The following is a 25,999-nucleotide window of genomic DNA, read 5'->3' as shown; positions in this document are numbered from 1 at the left end:
AATTCAGTATCTTCCATCGATGTGGACAGCTGCAACATTCATGGCATGTAAATCCCGATTTTTATTTAACTAGGCAAGTCAGTTAAGAAATTCCGATTTACAATGACGGCCTACCGGGAAACAGTTGGTTAACAGCCTTGTTCAGGGGCAGAACGACAGATTTTGACCTTGTCATCTCGGGGATTCGATACAGCAATTTTTCGGTTACGGGCCCAACGCTTTTCGGTTACCGCCCCAGTTAGTCTTGCGATACTTTATTAATTTGAGCCAAAGCCTGTCTCCCATTCAATCAATCCTTATCATAATTCGTTTTTAATGCATCTAGAAGAATCTCAGGACTTTCATCTCATCAGGAATCTCAAGGAATATCAGTCAGGCATTAAGTATCCACACCTAAAATATGCGTAATAAAGGTCCTAAAACCCACAGAGTGCCCACTGCGCATGTGTTCTCAAAGTTGCTGTTGCAGAAAGCAAGCAAATACCAGAAATAAGGCATTGGTGAGCTAACAACATAACCAAAATATCTATGTTCGATCATCTCGCTAAAATGACGTTTTCGCAAATGCCTTTCTCTTGACTTCGCGGGGAGTAAGTATTTAGTGTATTATTTGTTTTTGGTGTTTCCTTTAGCAAAAGTGTTACTTACTTCAGTAGCCATCAGTAGCTGGCTAACGTTAGCTAGTTAGCCTAGCTGATCGCTAGCAGCACAAAGAAGTGTTCAATGCTTTGGTGCTATGACTCGAGGTATTTAACACTAGCTTGTTAGCATTCATAATTGGCTTGCTTCTTTATTAACCAGTTAACTTGGGCTACAGTTACACGAGAAGGTAGCTAGTTAAGTAACGTTACAGTAGAACTACAATTCCAGGGTTATATTATACATTTGAAAAATATATACTTTTTGGCACGCAAATATTGTCAGTACAGTAGCTAAGTAGCTAGCGAGTGTTCATTTACATTTTGAATGGTCTATTGACTATTAGACAATGCTGCTCAAAGATGACACCAGCTAGATAATAATTAAGAATTCTTTGTATTCTAGATCAGAGAAGCCCTACCTAGTCTACAACCACGTTGAATGACTAGTGTTATTGATATTTACGCAATGATGCAGTAACATTTCTGGTAGACCCAGTCATCTGACTGAATATATTTATTGTAACTAGTAGCTACATGTCCATAATTTTCAAGAAATGGTCAGCTGGATACACTAACCAGCTACAGTGTAAGACGTATCATGCTTGAGTCATTGGGACTTCTGAATTCTGTCACATTTAGCTTCGTTACAGAACTGAAAAGGGTTCTGGGTGACAAGGCACCATTACATACATCACACAAAGCTGTTCTGCATTGCTTATTATTGTAAACTATTGACACGCATACCTAAATGGTACCCTATTCCCTATATAGTGTACTTCTTTTGACCAGAGCCCTATAGAGTGGTGAGGAGTTTATTGTGTCCGGAAGGAAATTCACCATTCATTTTCTGTATTCAGGGTTCACTCAAACATCCTTTTGAGTTTTGTTCTACTGTTGACAGTTACAGCTGATTTTGAGATTGTACATCGACTTGCTCCTTAAATATAAGTCATCTGACTTATTCTTTTCAGTCTGAATTGTTTAATCAAACTTTTCGTAGCTGGTTCCTTATATCAGGGCATAAAAACTACTATATGTTTCCTGAATTAGCCTAGTGTGCATGTGCGCCCAGCTGGTACACATGCACACTACTGTTGGCCCAAGCTCGTTTTCCCTGGCTAAACTAGCTGGCTAACTGAATGCTAGTTTTCAAATACTGCACCCTCAATTGTGATTCTAACAACACAGCCAGATATGTACAGTACCGTATCCTTTTTTTCAACTGACTATTGTAGTTGTTGATTAAATCAGACTTTATTAATATAATGAGCTATCCAGAAATGTCATGAGGTAATTTGCACAGGAAAATATCAGCTCTACAGATCACAATGACTATAATGAATGGCTAAATTACTTCCGGACACTAACGGTCTTTGGAGTGCCTCTTCCTCGTCACCACCCTATGGGCCTTGGTCAAAGTAGTACACTATATAGGGAATTGGGTGTAATTTGGGGTGCACACACAGAGATTGGTGAAGGCAGCTGGAGACTCTCTAGCCGGTAGCCATCATGCAGTCTGTCCTGCTGTGCCCTGAGAAAGGAGAAAAGGCGTCTCCATCTTAAGCCCGCTGCTATCTCTGTCTAGCTGCAGGCAGCATGTTTGCTGTTGAAGGCTGGGGTGAAAATGCCGGCTGATTACTGACTGCCATTTTAGAACGGTCACATAATGTACAGTAAATAAATAGCCTCATGGCTGAGTCATTTTACATGGTCAATGTGGTGTTTGACTGCTGATGTGTGTGTCTCTCTCAGCATGGTGAGGAGAGCGTTTCCCATGTTGCGTTAGTGGAAGTGTGACATGCTGGCCTGTCTGCCAGCTTCATCAGGTGAACCTACCCCCCGATTTCTCTCCCACACGCAGATGAACACTGGACTTCAGCAATGTAAGTGTTTTTATTTGATATAATTGAGTACTATAATATCAGAGAAATCAGTTTCCTCTTCATATTTCTACTTAATGAGTTGTATATCTGTTCCAGTCATTAGTTGAATGAATTAACTTTGGTTAGGCTAAAAAAGATTGTTCTCTCCCTCTATCCTTGTTCCCATCCTAGGGGATACTACACAGAAGATGAAATCTGCCAACTATCCAACCCCAGCAGAATTGGATGCCTTTGCTAAGAAAGTCGCCAACAATCCTCTGACCATAAAGATCTTCCCCAACAGTGTCAAAGTACCACAGAGGAAGCACATCCGCCGCACTGTGAACGGGTTGGACACATCCAGCTCCAGCCAGCGCCAGAGTTCTTACCCGTCTCAGGTCAGCAGCACCAGAGCGGGCCTCCTGGCCGTCCTCCGCACTTCGCCTGGCAAAGGCGTCCTCACAGACACGGACAGCAGCCGAGCCCATCTGCTTCCCAAACCATCCATGAACCTCCACAGCGGGCCATACGTTGCTCAGAGCACTTTAAACCTCCCCCAGCCTGTCCCCCACCTCCAGGGCATGTCTCAAACCCAGCCCCAGGCATTGGCACAGAAACAGGGCCATCCACAGCATGCTCTGCAGCACAACATGCCTCACCACATGACTTCACAGCCACCGAATATGCCTCAAACCTTACAGAAACAGAACATGGCCCACACTCAAACTTTACAGCTGCAACAAAGCTTGTCCCAGCTGCAAACGGTACAGCAGAATGTCCAGCGGCAGCAGGGTTTGCCTCACACGCAGACTTTACAACAGCAGCAGCAGCAAAATCAGACTCGGCCACAAACCTTACAACAGCAGCAGCAACAACAGCAGCATATTCTTCGTCCTCCGACTCTGCAGCACCAGACTCTTCCCCACCAACAAGCTTTACTACAGCAGGCTCGGGCTCAAGGTCTCCGGCACCTGCCTGAGGTAGCCCAGGCCCAGCCTCCACCTAGTCTGCAACTTTCCCAGGGCCTGCAGCACCCCCACTGCCTGCCCCAGTCACAGCCTCTCCCACAGGGCCTGCGACACCTGTCTGATGTTGCCCAGGCCCAGCCACCCAGTTTGCAACATTCCCAGGGCCTCCCCCCATCTCAGCCTCTCCCCCAGGCCTCCAGTGTTGGCCCTGGCTCCCCCTCTGCTTCCAATGCCCTGCAACCCCAGCCAGGCCCCCCCTATGGCCCCAGGAAGCTGCCAGATGCAGACGCCCCACCAAACGTAACCGTGTCTACCTCCACCATCCCACTGTCCATGGCGGCCGGCCTGCACCACAACCGGCCGGGCACCGACCTGAGCAGCATCGTGCACCAGATCAACCAGTTCTGCCAGGCTCGGGCTGGACTAGGCGCCACCTCGGTGTGCGAGGGCCAGATCGCCAACCCCAGCCCCATCAGCCGTAACCTCCTCATCAATGCCAGTTCCAGGGTCAACACACCCCACAACTTTGGCCTCCTTCCCTCGTGCCTGCTGGGCCACACAGAGAAAGCCCCTGGAGGGTCCCAGGGCCCTGCTGGTGCTAATGGCCTACAGCCCAACATGGCTGTCATGAACCGGATGCCACCTACTTTCCACACTGACACGAAGCAGCAGTTACAACAGCAGCAGTTACAACAGCAGCAGTTACAGCAGCAGCAGTTACAGCAGCAGCAGTTACAGCAGCAGCAGTTACAGCAGCAGCAGTTACAGCAGCAGCAGTTACAGCAGCAGCAATTACAGCAGGCTCACCAGCATCAACATCAGTTACAGCAGCTCCAACAGGTTCACCAGCAGCAGCAACAACATCATCAGTTACAGCAGCAACATCAGCTCCAACAGCAGCAAATCCAACAGCAGCGCTCCTGGAACCAGCACCAGCTGGCTCACATGCAGCATCTGCCTGATGGAGCCCAACCCTGCAAGAACCCCAGGAGGGAAGCCCCCTCTGGGCCTGGCTTCCCTGCCAAGACCCACAATTACCCCCAAAAGCTGCTGGCCCCACAGCCACAATCTTTCCCCATTAAACACCCATCAGACAAGACAACCCCCTCGCCCACCGTCACCGGCCCAGCGGGCGGCACCATGCCAAGCTACACCAACGGGCGCTACTTGCAGGTTCCATGGGACAGCGTCCTACAAGCAGCTGAAAGTGACGGTCTAGGCCCACAGGATTTGCCCATGGCCTTCCAGGGGGGCCCGGAAGGGGCCTCCATAGACTGCAGCACACCAGGATCACAGTACCGACCTGGAGCCAGACCCGGGGTCCCAGACCTGGGTCAGACCAAGCTGATGCAGCAGAATGTGTCTGATTACCTGTCTGGGGATTTCCAGGCGTTCCAGCAGAACCCAGGCGCCATGGGGAAGATGCACAGGCCCCCCATGGGTAGAGCTCCAGCCCAGAGCCCAGAGCTAGGTAACAGTAGAAATATCCATGCTCACCACCCAGGCTATAGATAGATATCTATCTCTCTTCACCTCACCAGTCGTGTGTTATGGTTGGTGAATGATTTCAAGGTTACAATCAGGTGTAAACATGTAGATATCTTGCAAGTGATCAATTGAATGTTCTCCCTAGTCGGTTGCTCCTGATCTCAATGTTTTTTTTTAATGCGTCCTCAGCCCTTTAAAATGGTATCTTTTAAACCTTAGTGCCAGATGAAAGGTTTTATATTGTTATTCCGGTGATGAGGAATACTTACTCATACCACAACATGGACATCTGCTGATTGTAGTATTTTCTGGGATACGCTATTGTGATCTAGGACTAGTTAGAGAACATAGTAGGGCTACTTCCTTTCCACATAATAAGTGCCAGTTATGCCCAGGTTGTCATGGACCCAATGTCTAAGAGTATATTCTTACTTCAATCTCTCCCGATATACAGTAAGGTAATGCTACAGCCATTGTGTCCTGTCCTCTTGTGTATGGTAAGGCCTTAAGACGGAGTGCTTTTGAAGTCATTTTTAATTGTTTATTTTATCCCTACCGTGTGCTGTTACTTTAATTGTCTCTACTTGAATTTCACCGGTGACGTTTTCAGTATGAAGACTTAGAGAATCAAGATGTTATGCTAAAAATGTACAAAAGGAACAAAAGCTCACTTCTAGAAAAACATTAAATGTCTTAGAATAACGTGAACCCTGTAGAATCAATCCCCTGATCTTGAAAGGGATTGTCTGTGTGCGCAAAGACCAAATTGATCACTTGCAAGTACAACTGAACATACCAGAGGGTTAATGTTATTTGCTACTTTGTTTCACCATTATACACTACTGTAAACAATTCCTTGTGGATCTTTGCTTGTCTGTGGGGGTTTTGGTAAGCTGAGGGGTATCCTACGAAGCAGGTTTGAGGACTAGAGAGGTAACTTTGGTCAACTGAGTTCAACTCGGGACAACCGGTCATACGAAAGTGGCTCACCTTTTAGCCAGGTAAATCTCTGGCAACAAATCCTTCAGCACTAACCTGCTCTGGGGAAGGCTAACTCCACGTACACTGAATGAAATGACTGAGCCACGAGTGGAGGACCAACAGAGTTAGATTTCCACCCTCTTGCAAAGATGGCGTCATGATCCCTTTCATTTGAGGAAGATTAGTGATTTAAATATTTAATACATTTTTTTTGTCTTAAAGAGTAATGTTAAAATATATCACATGACATATTTGGTCATGACAATGGATTTTATACTTCACACCTAGTAGCACTTTTAATAACTTTAAAAAATGTTATCGATAGGAGTGGGGGGAAAAGGTCCTTGTGGTTGTTCATTGATTAACCACACCAAGTTGGCATCAACGACAAGTAATAAAGTTGGTGCTTCTAAAAGCCCATTTCATTCCATAGTCTGGTATTTGAAAGTTTTTAATTTTGATTTCACCACAAATGAAAATGTGGCCCTGACTCGCCCATGGATTGATGTTTCAGCCATGTGCGACATACATGTGCAGTTACTACCCTACCCTGCGGCTGAGCAATATCCACTGTCGTAGTACGAATAAGAGCTGGATTGTGATGCTCACAGAATCTGGCTAGCTTTAGAAAACCCTGAGTAGATCTAGCTTACTTCGTAGGATACGTCTGTCCTTCACTTGCTAGCCAAACCCTGATTGTATATTTTCTCTGTACTACCTAGAAAGAAGAACTGAGGTCCAGTTCTTTTAAATGCAGGTTACCTCATGCTAGTAGATGGGTCTAGCCATAGAAATAGATTTACTTGTTATTCTAGTAATTGTATTTCTATGGGTCTAGCATGCTGCATTTTCCCTCAGTTTAGCTTGGGTGACGGCTTACTCTTGTGATGGCCCCACATTCCTCCTCCCTGATAACTCTTGAAAAAAAGCCTTAAAATGTTAACCTCGACACCTTAAATGTTGTATGACTTACTACATACACCATGCTGGATTTCCTCAAACTGCATGGTGTAGAATCCTATATCAAATAGTTATGATACTAGCAATTGTTTCTGCATATGTTTTTATTTAAGGACACTTAAATTGCTAAGTAAAAATCCTCCTTTTAATGGATGAAAAGTATGAATAATATTTAGTAGAGTTTTTTTATAGGTGTGTGTGGCACTGGGCTGTAACTATGGTCTTCAGACTACATTTATTTAGTTGTTTCTATGTGACAAATAGCCTTCAGTAATTTAGATCTTAGCTAATTTATTTCCTTGATCACTGCATTCTGAAGCCATAGGTTTTTCCTCATAGGTGCCATAGGTAAAGCATATCATCAGACACAAAACAATGCAAACCGACGTACCACAATTAGCTGCATTCAGTAAGAGATGGAAAGGTCATAAGTAATTTTATGTAGCCATTTCATAAAATGGCCATAATATATCTGCAGTAATAGTGGAATGATATAGTTTCATAGTATTACATACCTGCCCAATTAGCTGTGATATTCGTCTCCCGCCAGAGCAACATGTTGTTGAAATGGGAAAGCTGTTTTGACTTTGGCTGTGTTATTTAGTGGAAATCGGGTCAACCGGGCAATGTAAAAATCGCTCCGTAATTTCCTGGTTGCTAAAATTCCACACGGTTCCCTCAATTTCAGTTGTATGTGAGAAAACAAGCACTGAATAGTGTAGGGAATCATTGTACCATCTAAATCTCAGTTAAATATATTTTCAATAACAACAAATATATCGTTTTTACAGCTGTTACGAAGCTGGTGGACCAAAACCGAAACTAAATGGCTCAAGAGTGAGTCTCCATGTTATAGGGAAATGGGTTGCGGGAGAGGGTAGATTTTGTTTTGGAAGTAGCCTAATGCTGTTGCAATTCACCAAGCTTCCTGATAGAACTTGTCCCCTTTGTAGCACCTTTTAATCTTATGGATTGAGCTTTCTTCCCTGAGGGCGGTAGCTAGATTCTGTTGTTTGGCTCTTACTACTGTTGTGTGCCTGGCCCTTGAAGCTGCTAATGAATTCAAGCCTGAACACACAATAGTGTGTGTGTGTGTGTGTGTGTGTGTGTGTATAGTAATGATGTATGGGTTGTACTAGTGGAATAAAGGTTACTATTTATACTGTGTTGTCATGGATTTTAGAAATGTGAGATGGTAAATCTTTGCAGTGGAAATGGACCAACTGTTGCTACAGTGAACCAAGCAATGTACCTGTCGTTCCATTTTAGCTGATTTGACCTGTTTTATAATGTTGTACAGCTCGAGAAAATCAGGTTTACAGTTACTATTTCATATGAAGTACCTCCACTGGACTTAATATGGAATGTGTGTCCGCGAGAGCGAGAAAGGGTGTGAAGCATAGCCTAGGTGCTTTTGCACACTACACAGTTGTGCACTTCTATCCATTGTTGGGGGCCCAAGCTTCTAACTGTAACTACTGATACTAGACAGAAGTTCGTTCTCACGTGCCACAATGTTTCCAGACACTGTTAGGAGTCTGAATGATTGCTACTGAACCACTGACCAAAGTCACCAAGCTTTCCCCACCACCATGGCCCAAAGCCTAGATACAGGCTGTGTACAAAATGGCACTCTATTCGCTCTATAGTGTATGACTTGACCTAGGGTACTATTTAGAAAATAGGGGGCCATTTTGGACACAAACATTCTTTGGGCAGGTTGGATTGAATTAAGTTTAATGACTCTATTTTAAGGTGGGGACAAAAGTTGTCTACTGTCCTCTAGACAGTTGTAAGAACAGCATGTGGGACTGTGATGACTAAATTGTGCTTGTGAGTTTCTGCTCCACATAAGTGGAAATGTGACATAAATGGCAGTGGTTGGGGAAGCTCATGTTTCTCTACTTTGTAGAATTGTGTTATTCCAGTTTGCCTATCCTTCAGAAACTATGCCTTGCACAAACATTCTCCCCTAACCAAAATAAAGTTTGCATTTGCAAAACCGATTCTGTTTATTTTATTTGTAACAGCAAGGCTTGATACGTATTGAATTCTCAAAGGATATACAAACAATGAGTCATTCTAAACATGTACAGTGCATTCAGAAAGTACTCAGACCTTGTCTTTTTCCACATTTTGTTACGTTACAGCCTTATTCTAAAATGTATTACTTGTACCCCACCCTCAATCTACACACAATATCCCATAATGACAAAGTAAAAACAAACTATCACATTTACATAAGTATTCAGATGCTTTACTCAGTGCTTTGTTGAAGCACCTTTGGCAGCGATTACAGGTTCAAGTCTTTTTGGGTTTGATGCTACAAGCTTGGCACACCTATATTTAGGGAGTTTCTCTCATTCTTCTCTGCAGATCCTCTCAAGCTCTGTCCAGTTGGATGGGGAGCATCACTGCACAGCTATTTTCAGGTCTTAGATCGGGTTCAAGTCCGGGCTCTGGCTGGGCCACTCGGACTTTAAGAGACTTGTCCCAAAGCCACTCCTGCATTGTCTTGGCTGTGTGCGTAGGGATGTTGGCCTGTTGAAATGTGAACCATCGCCCCATTCTGAGGTCCTGAGCAGGATTTCATCAAGGATCTCGGTCTGTCCTGTTGCTTCGTTCATTTTTCCCTCGATCCTGATTAGTCTCCCAGGCCCTGCCGCTGAAAAACATCCCGACAGCATGATGCTGCCAACACCATGCTTCACCATAGGGATGGTGCCAGGTTTCCTCCAGACGTGAGGCGAGGCATTCAGGCCAATGAGTTCAAACTTGGTTTCATCAGACAAGAGCATCTTGTTTCTCATGGTCTGAGGGTCTTTAAGTGCCTTTTTGGCAAACTGTCGTGCCTTTTACTGAGGAGTGGCTTCCGTCTGGCCACTCTACCATTAAGACCTGATTGCTGGAGTGCGGCAGAGATGGTTGTCCTTCTGGAAGGCTCTTCCATCTCCACAGAGGAACTTTGGAGCTCTGTCAAAGTGACCATTTGGTTTTTGGTAACCTCCCTGACCACGGCCCTTCTCCCCCGATTGTTCATTTTGACAAGGCGGTCAGCCTTTATGGTAGTGTGGCCAGACGCAAGCCACTCCTCAGTAAAAGCAACTGACAGCCCTCTTGGAGTTTACCAAAATGCACCTAAAGGACTCTGACCATGAGAAACAAGATTCTCTGGTCTAATGAAATCAAGATAGAACTCTTTGGCCTGAATGCCAAGTGTCACATCTGGAGGAAACCTGGCACCATCCCTATGGTGAAGCTTGGGTCAGCATCATGCTGTGGGGATGTTTTTCAGTGGCATGGACTGGGAGACTAGTCAGGATCAAAGCAAACATGAACGGAGCAAAGTACAGAGAGATCCTTGATGAAAACCTGCTTCAGGACCTCAGACTGTGGCGAAGGTTTCACCTTTAACCAGGTAGGCCAGTTGAACAGGTTCTCATTTACAACTGCGACCTGGCCAAGATAAAGCAAAGCAGTGCGACACAAACAACAACAGAGTTACACATGGAATAAACAAATATACAGTCAATAACACAATAGAAAAAGTCTATATACAGTGTGTGCAAATGGCGTGAGGAGGTAAGGCAATAAATAGGCTATAGTAGCGAAGTAATTACAATTTAGCAATTTATGCAAGCCGGGCGGTCGGGTGCGGGCAGTGATCGGTTGAAAAGCATGCATTTAGTTTTACTAGCGTTTAAGAGTAGTTGGAGGCCACGGAAGGAGTGTTGTATTGCATTGAAGCTCATTTGGAGGTTTGTTAACACAGTGTAAAGAAGGACCAGATGTATACAGAATGGTGTCGTCTGCATAGAGGTGGATCAGGGAATCACCCGCAGCAAGAGCGACATTGTTGATATATACAGAGAAAAGAGTTGTCCTGAGAATTGAGCCCTGTGGTACCCCCATAGAGACTGCCAGAGGTCCGGACAACAGGCCCTCCAATTTGACACACTGAACTCTATCTGAGAAGTAGTTGGTGAACCAGGTGAGGCAGTCATTTGAAAAACCAAGGCTGTTGAGTCTGCCGATAAGAATATGGTGATTGACAGAGTCGAAAGCCTTGGCCAGGTCGATGAAGACGGCGGCACAGTACTGTCTTTTATCGATGGCGGTTATGATATCGTTTAGTACCTTGAGCTTGGCTGAGGTGCACCCGTGACCAGCTCGGAAACCGGATTGCACAGCTGAGAAGGTATGGTGAGATTTGAAATGGTCAGTAATCTGTTTAACTTGGCTTTCAAATAATTTAGAAAGGCAGGGCAGGATGGATATAGGTCTGTAACAGTTTGGGTCTAGATTGTCACCCCCTTTGAACTGTGCACCGCCCTATGGGACCCCAATCGCTGCCGGTTGTGATACTGCCTGGAATTGAACCAGGGTCTGTAGTAATGCCTCTAGCACTGAGATGCAGTGCCTTAGACCGTTGTGCCACTTGGGAGCCCAGGTCTGAATATTATGTAATGTGATATTTTTTTAATTTTTAATAAAATGTGGAAACAGTCAAGGAGTATGAATACTTTCCCAATGCACTGTACATAACCAGATGCCAAATTCTCGAGAGGCTAGCCTTCATCCTACTATAGGAATGTACTCAAGGGACCAGTTTCCCGGACAAAGATTAAGTCTAGTGCTAGAGTAGAAAATCATGCTCAATGGAGAATCTCCATTGAAAGTCTCCATTGACCTTAAATTCTGCCTAGGAAACCATGCGGTCTTCATCTCCGGCCGACAGTCCCGTCTTCTGCACCTCTCCTGAGTGCAGTTTCTCTTTCAGACACATGGGCAGGTACCTCTCTGGGTCCAGGATAGTACGTGGTCTCTGGACACACACACGCAATCCAAACTTCTAAACAATTCACATGCTTACACACAAACACATACAGTTGCAAGAAAAAGTTTGTGAACCCATTGGAATGACCTGGATTTCTGCACTGATTACTCACAAAATATTGTCAGATCTTCATCTAAATCACAATAATAGACAAACACAATCTGACTAAACTAATAACACACAAACAGTTGTATTTTTCACATTTTTATTGAAGACATTGAGTAATCATTCACAGTGCAGGCTGGAAAAAGTAGGTGAACCCTTGAATTTAGTAACTTGTAGATCCTCCTTTAGCAGCAACAACCTCTGCCAAATATTTCCTGTAGCTGCTTATAAGACTTGAACAATGTTGAGGAGGAATTTTTAACCATTCCTCCCTACAAATCTGTTTCAGTTCATCAATATTTCTGGGTTGTCTTGATTGCACAGCCCTCTTCAGATCATGCCACAGCATCTCAATTGGATAAAGGTCAGGACTCTGACTTGGCCATTCCAAAACACGAATCTTCTTCATTTTCAGTCATTCTTTAGGTGATTTACTTGTGTGCTTCGGGTCATTGTCTTGTTGCATCACCCAACCTCTCTTAAGTTTGAGGTCATGGACTGCTGCCCTGACATTCTCCTGTAAAACGTCTTGATACACTTTGAATTCCTTGTTCCCACAATGATTACAAGGTGTCCAGGCCATGAGGCAGCAAAGCATCCCCAAACCATGATGCTCACTCCACCATGCTTCACAGTTGGGATGCATTTTTGGTGTGCAGTGCCCTTTTTTCCTCCACACATAGCGTTGTGCATTTTTCCCTAAAAGTTCAACTTTTTTCTCATCTGTCCACAGTACATTTTCCCAGAGGCGTTGTGGAACATCCAGGTGGTCTTGGGAAAACTTGAGAGGTGCCACAATGTTTTTTTTTAGACAGCAGTGGTTTCCTTCGTGGTATCCTTCCATGAACACCATTGTTGTTCAGTGTTTTTCTGATAGTGGACACATGAACACAGACTTTCGTTGTTTGTAGAGTTTTCTGGAGGTATTTTGCTGTTACCCTTGGGTTCTTTCTCACCTCTTTCAGGATTGCCCTTTGTGCTCTTGGAGTGATCTTCACAGGACACCCACTCCCAGGGAGAGGAGCAACAGTCCTGAATCTTCTCCATTTGTAGACCATTTGTCTTACCGTGGATTGATGAACACCAAGGTCTTTAGCAATGCTTTTGTAACCTTTTCCAGCTTTGTGCATCTCTATAATGCGTCTTCTAAGGTCCTGTGAAAGTTTTTGGGATCGAGGCATGGTTCACACTAACCAATCTTTCTGGAGAAGAACAGATTTGTCAGTAACCTGGCTTTGTGTGCCTTTATTTAAAGGGCAGGGCACCTGTGACACCCACACCTCCAATCTCATCTCCTTAATTGAAACAACTGACTCCAAATAGCTTTGGGAGAAGTCGTTAACACAGAGGTTCACTTACTTTTTACAGCCTGCACCGTGAATGATTACTCAATGTCTTCAATAAAAAAATGAAAAGTACCAAAAAACATTTTTTTTTAAATGAGCACAAACGTGCTCTTTACTCCACAGCATTAAAAAAAAATGTAATAAAAGTCTCACTATCAAAATAGAAGTCTCACAATACAGGTCCCATGTACACACCTCTTTGTACTGGATCTGCTCTGTGAACTCCAGGTCTCCCATGCCAGTGGTGAACTTGAACAGTGCCAGGGTGGTAAACTGGAGGTTGTTGAAGGGTGGTTTCTTGTAGTGTTTTCTTGAACCACCAACCCCCTACGTGAATGTGGACGTGATGGTGGTGTATTTCTGGCCAGTGTTCAATTCCCATGACGGGGACTCCTCTGTCACGGCCACAACAACGAGACATGGAAAAGGTTAGAAATGTTGCTGTGGGGAAACAATATGATAAATGCTTGCATACAATTCCATAAACAATGATAAAGTGGATATACCTGCAGAAAATACAACAATAAAGTGCAAGATGTTACCTAAGATCATCTGAGAAGATGAGAGCGAGAGAAAGCGTTCACTTAGAATCTACTAATGAATTGTTAATGGATCCTTTTCATAGCTTAAACTCTGGCCTAAACTCTTACATTTTGCATCATGACGTTGTACTTTGAGTTTGGAGCCTCTGGAGTAGTAGAGGAGGCTGATACAGGCAAGGGCCAGAGAGAGCACCAAGGGCCCCCATACTCCCTACAACCACACAACACTACACACACCATGAGGAGCGCTCCCTGTAGGTGTAACGGATGTGAAACCGCTAGCTTAGTTAGCGGTGCGCGCTAAATAGCGTTTCAATCGGTGACGTCACTTGCTCTGAGACCTTGAAGTAGTAGTTCCCCTTGCTCGGCAAGGGCCGCGGCTTTTGTGGAGCGATGGTTAACGATGCTTCGAGGGTGACTGTTATTAATGTGTGCAGAGGGTCCCTGGTTCGCGCCCGGGTATGGGCGAGGGGACGGACGTAAAGTTATACTGTTACATAGGAAACTATAGGAGAACAGAGAACGTCACTTGGCATCTTCTTCTCCTATAGTTTCCTACAGGGAGGTTTTGAATTCAAAATAGTTTGTCGCATTTACATTACATTTTAATCATTTAAAATTATTGCTTTTATCCAGAGGCACTTACACTTAGTGCATTCATTTTGTAATCCTTAGAAGTCACACATTCTCCCCCCTCTCCAGAAGAAGTAGACTGCTCTTATGACACTGATGAACTCGCCAATGAAACACAGGTAGTTAAGTGGTGTATACTCAACAGGAAATATGGGCTTGCAAAGCAGATAGATCAAATGTCAGCCTCTGTTATAAGTCTTTGATAAATATAGTATTTGGCAAAGACAATGCATAAAGAAATTGTGTATCTGTCAGAAAATAAATGTTATATCATTTGTTTGGGGGGGCGGGGGTAAGGTGTATATTAGGCGTATACATATTTGGGGAATTTTTGGTCAGTAAGAGACTCAATTGTCATTCCTTTCTGTAGGAGCCCACTGGTGAAGATGCCCAGGTATACCACGTAAGTCAGGAAGTTCGTCAAGAATATCTTTTTCATAAAAAATGTAAAAAATGTTACCTTTATCTTACTGGCAAACTTGTACCACTTCTCCTCGAGAAGTCTGTGAAGAGGATCAGCATGTCAAGATGATTCTAGTGCAAGCAGGGTAGGACATTTAAAGAAAGTCACTCTGAGAACACACCTATACTATACTGTATATGGGTTGTTGCACGAAATGAGTGTTTTTTGATATTTTAAGTAGAAATTGTGAACCAATATTGAATTTTAAAAGCCTGTCATATTAAATTAAGTGCCATTTAATATAGACCACATGGAGAATCCAATAAATCTGTTTTTTTATATGAATAAAGGCTTGCTGAAGTGCCAAAATTCAGCGTTTTGACACCTTCCGCCGTCAACTGTGTCACTTCTGGGAAGATTTTAACACACTCAATCCCAAAATGTATCCAAGTTTCACCATTACTGAAAAGCCTTAGTTATTGTGTTGCTTTGACAAAGTAATTTCTGAAGACTATTATTTAAATAATACGTTATATTTAACCATGTTGTTGTTATGTTGCTACCAAGCTGTGTTGTCATGTGTTGCTGCCTTGCTATGTTGTTGTCTTAGGAGGCCTTTTGGTAGGCTGTCATTATAAATAATAATTTGTTCTTAACTGACTCGCCTAGTTAAATAAAGGTTAATTAAATAAAAATATTAAAATAATGTGATTAGTGATTTATTCATATCTGTCCCTCATTTTAAGGTCAACCCTGTTACGTGACCCCAACAGTAATTTTAATATGGTGAAACTATTATTTGTAAAATATTCTTTTCAAAAGAAACATTGAACATCAAATAGTGAAATCATAAAGTTAAAGCAGGTGAGCTAGTTATACTCTTTTTGGCAATTTTCTGGTGTTTTGTGGTGGAAGACTGAGCGGGGTCGAGGAAAACACATCAACCCCGTTACCCACAGATAGACAGACTAGAATTGTTTTAACAATGTTATTTTTGGGGTGAAGCTTGTATTCAATTGCCAGTCCCGGTTGCACACAACAAGCTTCCACTCTCCCATCACAAGGGGATTTATGTCTGATTTACGAAGAAATCTTCAACCCTGTTACTTTATTTGGCAATTAATGGGCACTTACTATAGTATATTTTTTTATTTAATGTCTTCAGATGTGAAAACATGTTTTTTATGAAGTTGAACATTTGCTCTTTATGTTAAAATGAGGTGAAATCAAACATTTTTGTTTTACCATGTTACATTTCTCAAAAGGCACTGAATTGGTGGAACGAATCATATAATCATTGAATAAAACTTAAAAATCAAAGATTTACATGTCGAAATTATTTCACTAGAGTATTAGAGCAAGTTGATCCAGACGAGGGCCAGAGAAAGAACCTGTGGTTCCATGTTGGCTGAACATCTGCTTCTTTCTGTACCACCAACTCCACGTTTTTTAGTCTTCTTCTTCGGTGGGGTTTATTGGCGGTAGGCATCCAACATTATGGTGCATTACCGCCACTTGCTGTACTGGAGTGTGGACCAGACACAGGGAGAAACTAAATCCTACCTAACAGTCCCGTTGCTCTTAAAAAATATAAAATATTCCAGACTATATCTAATGAGGTTCTACTCAATATACTCCTGTATCCCCTTGTCCCTCATACTAGATCTCAGCCTCTCTCTTTCCCTCTGATACTGCCCACACTGTAGCAACACATGACGTCCTCCACTCCTCGACTTTCCTCTGTACTTGAAATAAATGCCTGCCCCGTAGTATCTCTATTCCACTTCTCCTGCCATCTCTGCACCATCACTGTCAATATCAGGCTTTTGGCTTCTGCCTTGCTCATTGAAACTACAACATCAACATCCCCACTACTAAGTGCTTGTTTAGCCATGACATCAACTGCCTCATTCTCCACCGACCCCACATGGGCTGGTACCCAAGTAAATCTTACCTATATACCCATCTCTCTATGCCATGGGTTTGTAGTACATCATAAAGCAAGTCTTGTCTGCTACGTGAGATAAAGGACTGCAGACTCATCAGCACTGCACATGAATCAGAGCATACTTTCTCCAACCATTGCAAGGCTAACAGTATGGCCATCAGCTCCGCCATATATACAGCCAGATAATCTGTAATACATTTGCAGATTGCCATCCCACGTTCCTGCACTACAAATGCTGACCCAGTACATTCTGTTCTTGGATCTTTTGAACCATTTGTGTAAATGGCCACAAAATCCTGATACACAGTATCCAGACGTCTATTAAACGAATCAGATGGATCAACACCCTCCCTATCTTTCTGTAGTCTCTCCAACACTTCTAGATCAACTAAACTCCACAAAGTCTAAGCTCCTCTCTATGGCCACATGCAGGGCTGTCTGACCTGCAGAGCAATGCCAATCAATCAACCAATCAATCAATAAATCAGTGATGGACAATAAATACCTACCGTATTTGTGTAGTTCCAGCATTTGCACTTGGGCATTTACCAAAGACACACTTTGAATTTTGTAGGAGATTGTAGTCTTTAAAAACTTTTTCCCACTGTTGTGTTCAGCAGGTGCGCAACTTTCACTGGGGAGATTCTGAAATTGCAATTTTGTCCCCCTCAGTTTTATCATTGGAATGCTTTAGGACCATGCGGAAGCCACCGAGCGGTTGGGTAGGCTGTTTGGAGTGTTAATCCAACTGGTTAAAATAATTAGAATAATTCTGTTCCCCTCACTTCTAAAACCAAAGTTGAATACTGTTGCTTTAAGAATGTAACGGGCATGTTGTGCATGTATTGATGTGTGAGGATTGGAAAAATTTGTTTGTTTGAGTTGTTAACATGTTCACATGAAGTAAAGCGTTAGGGAGTAAGAGTAAAACTGCAAAGACAGTTTAATTGCAGAACAAGCCTCCAGGCATTTGTAACATTTTGGCGATGAGTATGGCCGAGTTTAGCTTACCTACACCATCTGTATTTCTCATGGTCCCCAGAGATCCACCTGTTCCAGTTGTGTATGGTAGCTATCAATCTGCATGGAGCTGACAGTGCTGAGGGACAATGTGTCTTCTCTACTCTACAGCCAGTGGATAACAAGTTTACATCGGCAGTCCAAGCTCTCGAGGAACACGACAGTGGCTCACGCAGTCTGATCATGCCAGTGGCGACCCGTCATTGAGGGCAGGTGGAGTAGAGCCTCTTGGCATTCTCTCAACCAGCTTCATGAGGTAGTCACCTGGAATGCATTTCAATTAACAGGTGTGCCTTATTAAAAGTTCATTTGTGGAATTTCTTTCACTCTTAATGCGTTTGAGCCCATCAGTTGTGTTGTGACAAGGTAGGGGTGGTATACAGAAGATGGTCTTGGTCTTACCAAATAGGGCTAAGTCCATATTATGGCAAGAACAGATCAAATAGGCAAAGAGAAAAGACAGTCCATTGTTACTTCAAGAAATGATTGTCAGTCAATCCGGAACATTTCAAGAACTTTGAACGTTTCTTCAAGTGCAGTCGCAAAAACCATTAAGCGCTATGATGAAACTAGCTCTCATGAGAACCGCCACAGGAAATGAAGACCCAGAGATACCTCTGCTGCAGAGTACATGTTCATTAGAGTTACCAGCCTCAGACATTGCTGCCCAAATAAATGCTTCACAGAGTTCAAGTAACAGACACAGACACATTTCAACATCAACTGGCCTTCATAGTTGTATTGCTGCAAGGAAATCACTACTAAAGGACACCGATAAGAGAAGAGACTTGCTTGGGCCAAGAAATATGAGCAATGGACATGCCGGGAACTAGGGCCTCTTTCTAGAGCTCCGACCTGAAGATCACTGACGTCATGATTCAACTTTGTTTTTCTTTTTCTTTCTGTTCAGCACTTTGAGATATCAGCTAATGTACGAAGGACTATATAAATACATTTGATTTGATTTCAGAGTTCCCAATTTTCTTTAAAACACCATGAATCGAGAGAATGCCAGACTTTGATGACAAAGTTTGATGACAAAATTTGCCCACAAGAACTGTTCAAGTGAGCACAGCACAACCAGTTGAGTCTAACATTGTATTGTATGCTGCTGCATAAATGATGTAATATCCCAGGGAAATATGTATACTGTAGCTAAGTAATACTAAGTGTATGTTGTGTAGTAAGTTAGTAGCCCGTGTGCCTCACCCTAATAATTTGGTCCCTTTTCCCCCTCATAACTTAGCCTACTGTTCTGGCTCAGTGGTGCACATGTAGCCTATAGCCTATTTTAAAGAAATGTCACCATTTAATATTGTAAGAACTTTCATTGTCTGCTCATATGCCCCCTTATTTATCCTACGGTTCTGAATTGGTGTACAGTGAGAATACTGTAATAACGGCCCATGTTCTGAATTCTGTCGCTGTACATTTCAAAAGGGCTGAACAAATAGTTATATTGACTACGTCGTCTTAGCTCATCTCAATTGTCAGTATATATAAGTCAGTATAAGTCAGTCATATCAGCTATGATTTTTTTTTTTATGCAGTAAATGAGTCTGAATGAACTGTTTCGCTGCCAGACAAGGCTCTGCTGATAGTCAGGTGTAGCAGTAAGGATTCACTCCGTGGTGCTGAAAGAAAGCTGTTTTTGGGACAGCTTTATGTATGCCCTAAAAGTGTGTGTGACACTGGAGAAGTCAATTAAATGTATTTATAAAGCCTCTCTTTACATCAGCCGATGTCACAAAGTGCTATGCAGAAACCCAGCCTAAAACCCCAAACAGCAAGCAATGCAGATGTAGAAGCACGGTGACTAGGAAAAACTCCCTAGAAGGCAGGAACCTAGGAAGAAACCTAGAGAGGAACCAGGCTCTGAGGGGTGGCCAGTTCTCTTCTGGCTGTGCCGGGTGACAATTACAACAGTACCTGGCCAAGATGTTCAAATGTTCATAGATGACCAGCAGGGTCAAATAATAGTAGTCACAGTGGTTGTAGAGGGTGCAACAGGTCAGCACCTCAGGAGTAAATGTCAGTTGGCTTTTCATAGCCGATCATTCAGAGTTAGAGTCGGCAGGTGCGGTAGAGAGAGAGTCGAAAACAACAGATCCGGGACAAGGTAGCACATCCGGTGAACAGGTCATGGTTCCATAGCCGCAGGCAGAACAGTTGAAAGTGGAGCAGCAAGGAGTCATCAGGCATGGTCCTAGGGCTCAGTTCGAGAGGTCGAGAGAGAGAGAGAGAGAGACGAACCCGAGGGTGGTGCCAACCCGGACAGGAAGATCACCTCAGAGATTCAGCCCACTCAAGTGACACACCCCTCCTAGGGACGACATTGAAGAGCACCAGTAAGCCAGTGACTCAGCCCCCGTAATAGGGTTAGAGGCAGAGAATCCCAGTGGAGAGAGGGGAACCAGCCAGGCAGAGACAGTAAGGGTGGTTCGTTGCTCCAGTGCCTTTCCGTTCACCTTCACACCCTTGGGCCAGACTACACTCGATCATAGGCCCTACTGAAGATATGAGTCTTCAATAAAGACTTAAAAGATCGAGACAGAGTCTGCGTCTCTCACATGGATAGGCAGACCATTCAATAAAAATGGAGCTCTATAAGAAAAAGCCCTGCCTCCAGCTGTTTGCTTAGAAATTCTAGGGACAATAAGGAGGCCTGCGTCTTGTGACCGTAGCAGGATGTGTAGGTATGTACTGCAGGACCAAATCGGAAAGATACTTGGGCTGGCTCCAATCTAATGCTTTTTAGGTTAGCAGTAAAACCTTTAAATCAAATCAAATCACATTTTATTTGTCACATACACATGGTTAGCAGATGTTAGTGCGAGTGTAGCGAAATGCTTGTGCTTCTAGTTCCGAGCAGTAATAACCAACAAGTAATCTAGCTAACAATTCCAAAACTACTACCTTATAGACACAAGTGTAAGGGGATAAAGAATATGTACATAAAGATATATGAATGAGTGATGGTACAGAGCGGCATAAGCAAGATACAGTAGATGGTATTGAGTGCAGTATATACATATGAGATGAGTATGTAAACAAAGTGGCATAGTTAAAGTGGCTAGTGATACATGTATTACGTAAGGATGCAGTAGATGATATAGAGTACAGTATATACGTATGCATATGAGATGAATAATGTAGGGTATGTAACATTAGTTAAAGTGGCTAGTGATACATGTATTACATAAAGATGCAGTAGATGATATAGAGTACAGTATATACGTATACATATGAGATGAATAATGTAGGGTACAACTATGAGGCTAGCTACTCTCCCAATGTCTCTCACTCGTTGTCCGTTCCAGGAATATGGGCCAGTGCTCACATGAAAATAAATCTCAGCGGTGCCTCCAAATTTGTTACCCTTCCAATGAGCTTATCATATAAATATACAACGCGAAAAGTACGGTTTACTTCACATTTAATCATGTCAGCACAGGTAACAGCTGTTTACAGTTTTTCTTTAGTTTGTCATTCTTACTCTTCCCAATTCGCTTAAACGATACCCCCTAGTGGCTGGAATACAACTGTATTAAGCCCCTTACATATACCAGGGAGCTAGTTTATTATGACAAATGTTTTTTGTTATTAGGGGTGCGACAGCAACTAGGGTATTACGCAAGGTTAAATTAAGTTCCTCAGTTAGGTGGTAAACCGATTGTTGTACTCTGACGTTTGTGGGTAGGCGGAGGGAGTCTGGAAGGGCATCTAGGAATCTTTGGGTTGTACAGCTTTTGATGATCCTTGGTTGGGGTTTGAGCAGATTTGTTGAGATTGCAAACGTAATAAAATGGTGGTCCAATAGTCCAGGATTATGAGGAAAAACATTAAGATCCACAACATTTATTCCATGGGACAAAACTAGGTCCAGTGTATGACTGTGACAGTGAGTGGGTCCAGAGACATGTTGGACAAAACCCACTGAGTCGATGATGGCTCCGAAAGCCTTTTGGAGTGGGTCTGTGGACTTTTCCATGTGAATATTAAAGTCACCAAAGATTAGAATATTATCTGCTATGACTACAAGGTCCGATAGGAATTCAGGGAACTCAGTGAGGAAAGCTGTATATGGCCCAGGAGGCCTGTAAACAGTAGCTATAAAAAGTGATTGAGTAGGCTGCATAGATTTCATGACTAGAAGCTCAAAAGAGACGGAAACGCAGTAAAAAAATGATTATATTCAAATTTGCTATCGCAAATGTTAGCACACACCTCCGCCTTTGCAGGATGCGCAGGGGATATGGTCACTAGTGTAACCACAGTAAATTCATCAGGCTTAAGCCATGTTTCAGTCAGGCCAATCACATCAAGACTTTGATCTAACATTAAGGTGAGATACCACAATCTCTTTCAATAATGAAAGGAATGGAGGAGATCTTTATTCCAGTGAGATTGCTAAAGCGAACACCGCCATGTTTAGTTTTGCCCAACCTAGATCGAGGAACAGATACTGTCTGAATGGGGAAAGCTGAGCTGACTACACTGACTATTCTAGTGGCAGACTCCACTAAGCTGGCAGGCTGGCACTTACTATTGGAAAACAAATGGAAGTTTCTCTCGCTGACCTACATAAACTACAGAGTGTATCTCGGGGGCGCAGCTTCACACACTGGCTGAGGCACCAGTGCAAAATGCGCAGGAAACCACTGGGGGGCGACATTGTTCTAATTGTGGCTCCAGTGGGCATGCTCCAAGGGCATCTACATGTCCACCAAAGGGGCAATGCTACAAGAACTGCAACAAATACAATAATGTTGCCTGTTGTTGTCGTTCATTAGCAGCAGGACAGCGTCCAGCAGATGCAGGTCGAAGTTCACCCGTCTCCATTAACTCTGTACATGATGACTCAGTTGCGTTCAAGCAATGTGACTGCTACATTAAGGGTGTTAAAACCTCCCTGGTGATTGACACTGGAGCAAAAGTGCCACTTTTGAACAAAGCCACATATGACTCATTCTTCTTACATGTACCACTGCATAGACCAGCAGTATCCCTCAACATCTACAACCACACGCTGATCTCAGTCATTAGGACTGTCTCACTGCTAGTCTGTTACAATAAACAAAACTACAGGAGCCACCCAGTTAGTTCTACGTTGCTACAGATGGCGCTAACATCCTCAGACTGGACTTATTTCATGCCCGAGGGTTCAAGCTGTCAGATTCAACTGGTGCACATGTGCAGCACTTGCCTAGACCAGTGCCTATGGAGTATTCACAACTGTTTGAGGGGCTTGGTCACCTTAGAGGTTTTGTCCATGAGAGTTGAGATCTCACTGCATTCATAACACACAGGGGGGTGTTCAGGTACAAATGCATGCCATGCCAGCTGTTTCCAGAAGATTATGACTCTTCTTCTGGCAGGCATACATGGAGTGTCAATCTATCTGGATGACATTGTGGTGCACGATGCATCACAGACAGAGCACGATTCTTGCTTGCAGCAGGTGTTTCATCAGCTCTTCGAGAACGGGGCTAGACTCAACACAGAAAAGTGTGTGTTCAGGGTGTCAGACGTTGGGATTCTTGGATACAAGCTTTCCAGCCAGGGCATCACCCTCATCCTGTCCCAGTTGGATGCCATTCTCACCTTACCTGAGCCTCAGTCTGCAGCATAGCTGTAGTCATTCCTCAGCATGGCAATATACTACTTATAGTTTCTTCCAAACTACACTTCGCATGGCACATGAGGGGCACCTGGGCATCGTTAAGGTGAAGCAACGGTGCAGGGACACGGTCTGGTGGCAAAATATTGAAAAAGACATTGAGTCCCTTGTGATGAGCTGCACAGCATGCCTGATGAGTGGGAAATCAGGCATACCCACTCCTGCACCCCTGACACCAATGGAATGGCCATGCCATTGTCCTCTACCACCTCACAGATGATCATCCAAACACTCAAACTATTCTGTCAGTGGTGGTTGCCCAGCCCCCCGTTTGTCTCGAATGATCTATCTGTGTATCTTGAAAAGCAATCGATCAAGCACACCTGGACAGCTGTGTACCACCCTCAAGCAAATGCTTGAACAGGAACCTGAAGGAAGGAATACGGCCTCAGCCTACTGAGGGATGACCTTTTGATGTGGCTCTGAGCCTTACCCTACTCCACATCAGGGTTACCAAACACTCCACAACTGGGGTGTCTCCTGCCTCCCTGATGATTGGCAGGAAACTGAAACTCCATTTGGACTGCCTCTGCCCAAAACAAAAGAACAAGCCTACTGCAGCAAGGCAAGCCTATGTTGGAGCAGCACAGCAACAGATTAAATAATGTTATGACACGTCTCACATAGTGAAACAACAAAGCCTGAAGGCCCAGGACTGGGTGAGGATCAAAACTGACAACCGCCAGAACAAGCTCTCCAAATTTTGGTCCAAGCCCCTGAGATTGGAATGGCAGCTAGGGCCTGCAACATTCCAACTTCAGGGTGGATTTCCAAGTCCATGCCGCTGAAAAACATCCCCACAGCATGATGCTGCCACCACCATGCTTCCCCGTATGGATGGTACCAGGTTTTCCCTAGATGTGATGTTTGGAAATTCAGGCCAAAGAGTTTAATCTTGGTTTCAGCAGACCAGACCATCTTGTTTCTCATGGTCTGTGAGTCCTTTAAGTGCCTTTTGGCAAACTCCAAGAGGGCTGTCATGTGCTTTTTTACTGAGGAGTGGCTACTCAACAATAAAGGGGGCGGCAGGTAGCCTAGTGGCTAGAGTGTTGGACTGGTAACCGAGAGGTTGCAAGATCGAATCCACAAGGTGAAAATCTGTTGTTCTGCCCCTGAACAAGGCAGTTAACCCACTGTTCCTAAGCCGTCATTGAAAATAAGAATTTGTTCTTAACTGACTTGTCTAGTTAAATAAAATAAAAAAAATAATAAAGAAAGGCCTGATTGGTGGAGTGCTGCAGAGATGTTTGTCCTTCTGGAAGGTTCTCCCATCTCCACAAAGGAACTCTTGGGTTCTTGTTCGCCAAGGCCCTCCTCCCCCAATTGCTCAGTTTGGCAGCCAGCTCTAGGAAGAGTCTTGGTGGTTCTAAACTTCTTCCATTTAAGAATTATGGTGGTCAATGTGTTCTTGTGGACCTTCAATGCTGCAGACATATTTTGGCACCCTTCCCCAGATCTGTGCCTAGACATAATCCTGTCTCTGAGATCTATGGACAATTTCTTCGACCTCATGGCTTGGTTTTTGCTCTGACATGCACTGTCAACTGTGGGACCTTATATAGACATGTGTGCCTTTCCAAATCATGTCCAATCAATTTAATTTACCACAGGTAAACTCCAGTCAAGTTGTAGAAACATCTCAAGGATGATCAATGGAAACAGGATGCACCTCAGCTCAATTTTGAGTCTCATAGCAAAGGGTCTAAATATTTATGTAAATAAGGTATTTCTGGTTTGTTTTGTAATACATTTGCAGAACAGAAAAACCAGTTTTCGCTTGGTCATTATGCAAAATTGTGAGTAGATTGATGATGGAAAAAAATAATTGAATCCATTCATCCAATAAGGCTGTAATGTAACAAAATGTGGAAAAAGTCAAGGGGTCTGAACACCTTCCGAATGCACTGTACATTCTATCCAACTGGCCGCATTTTTGGATTACCTGCCTTTTAGGCGCCTAACTTCCACTGACCTTATCACAAAACATTGTCATATTATTAAAGAGTTGTTAAAAAGTTAATTACTTATGTTGTAAGAGTCTGTAAGAAATTAGTACAAAAATTAAGCATCTATATTCAAGAGTGCGCATCAACTTACGCGGTAGACTCCTTATCAGAACTTGTCTCGCTGATAAGTGGTTTGTCCAGTTCATTTGGGTTGTCCATTGAGGTCCAGTCCTTTGGGTGTGGTACACTGTTGTTAGGCTTGAGGTTAGATAAAGCAAAGGGGAGGGCCGTACTGAACTGGAGGAACAGGTCTGTCCTACTCCTCCCACTCACTCGCTAGACAAGAGGAATGGCATTGTTGTTGTTCTAGAATATCTATGACGTCTATTTGTTTTCATGTTTTTCATGATTAAAATAAAAAAGCATTGGTCATTCGTACAGAAGCATTTCATTTGTATATTATTTTGGGTGTGTAATGTACAGTGTCTATTTTGTACACACCAGCATTGTGTGCCAAATACAATTTACTCCTCAGGGACATTAAAGTTCATCCTATCCTAATTGAAATAGTTTAATATTGATACCTGTAAGGTTACTTGAATATCTTAATCTAATTCTATCTTCATATGTAGTCTATTG

The 25,999-nt window shown here is 43.4% G+C and overlaps 1 protein-coding gene and 1 long non-coding RNA gene across 4 annotated transcripts; one reads left to right on the top strand and one right to left on the bottom strand.

Moving 5' to 3' along the window:
- Window positions 1–109: 109 nt before the first annotated feature.
- Window positions 110–8,906, top strand: LOC118367116 (protein FAM222B-like). 2 transcript variants are annotated; one of them, XM_035750220.2, is made up of 3 exons: window positions 110–500; window positions 2,394–2,524; window positions 2,696–8,906. In XM_035750220.2, the coding sequence occupies exons 2-3, from the start codon at window positions 2,440–2,442 to the stop codon at window positions 4,984–4,986; spliced, it is 2,376 nt and encodes a 791-aa protein (XP_035606113.2). In that variant the 5' UTR covers window positions 110–500; window positions 2,394–2,439; the 3' UTR covers window positions 4,987–8,906. The 2 variants fall into 2 exon arrangements, with proteins under 2 accessions (XP_035606113.2, XP_035606200.2); XM_035750307.2 differs by having other exon boundaries at window positions 110–590.
- LOC118367038 (uncharacterized) lies at window positions 8,903–25,623 on the bottom strand. 2 transcript variants are annotated; one of them, XR_004822072.2, is made up of 4 exons: window positions 25,512–25,623; window positions 14,824–14,866; window positions 13,384–13,583; window positions 8,903–11,725 (listed from the first exon to the last, which is right to left on the bottom strand). It is a non-coding gene; the product is annotated as an uncharacterized LOC118367038 (long non-coding RNA). The 2 variants fall into 2 exon arrangements; XR_004822066.2 differs by lacking the exon at window positions 14,824–14,866.
- Between the last annotated feature and the right edge of the window lie 376 nt (window positions 25,624–25,999).

This window comes from Oncorhynchus keta, chromosome 1 (assembly GCF_023373465.1).
Source record: "Oncorhynchus keta strain PuntledgeMale-10-30-2019 chromosome 1, Oket_V2, whole genome shotgun sequence".
Taxonomy (NCBI): Eukaryota; Metazoa; Chordata; class Actinopteri; order Salmoniformes; family Salmonidae; genus Oncorhynchus; species Oncorhynchus keta.
This window is presented reverse-complemented; position numbering and strand designations above follow the sequence as displayed.

Bases quoted from the DNA above. Each gene is read 5' to 3' on its own strand.
- LOC118367116 (XM_035750220.2), top strand. From the start codon at position 2,440: ATGCTGGCCTGTCTGCCAGCTTCATCAGGTGAACCTACCCCCCGATTT. The intron at 2,525-2,695 runs GTAAGTGTTTTT...TTCCCATCCTAG, and splicing joins GAACACTGGACTTCAGCAAT to GGGATACTACACAGAAGATG.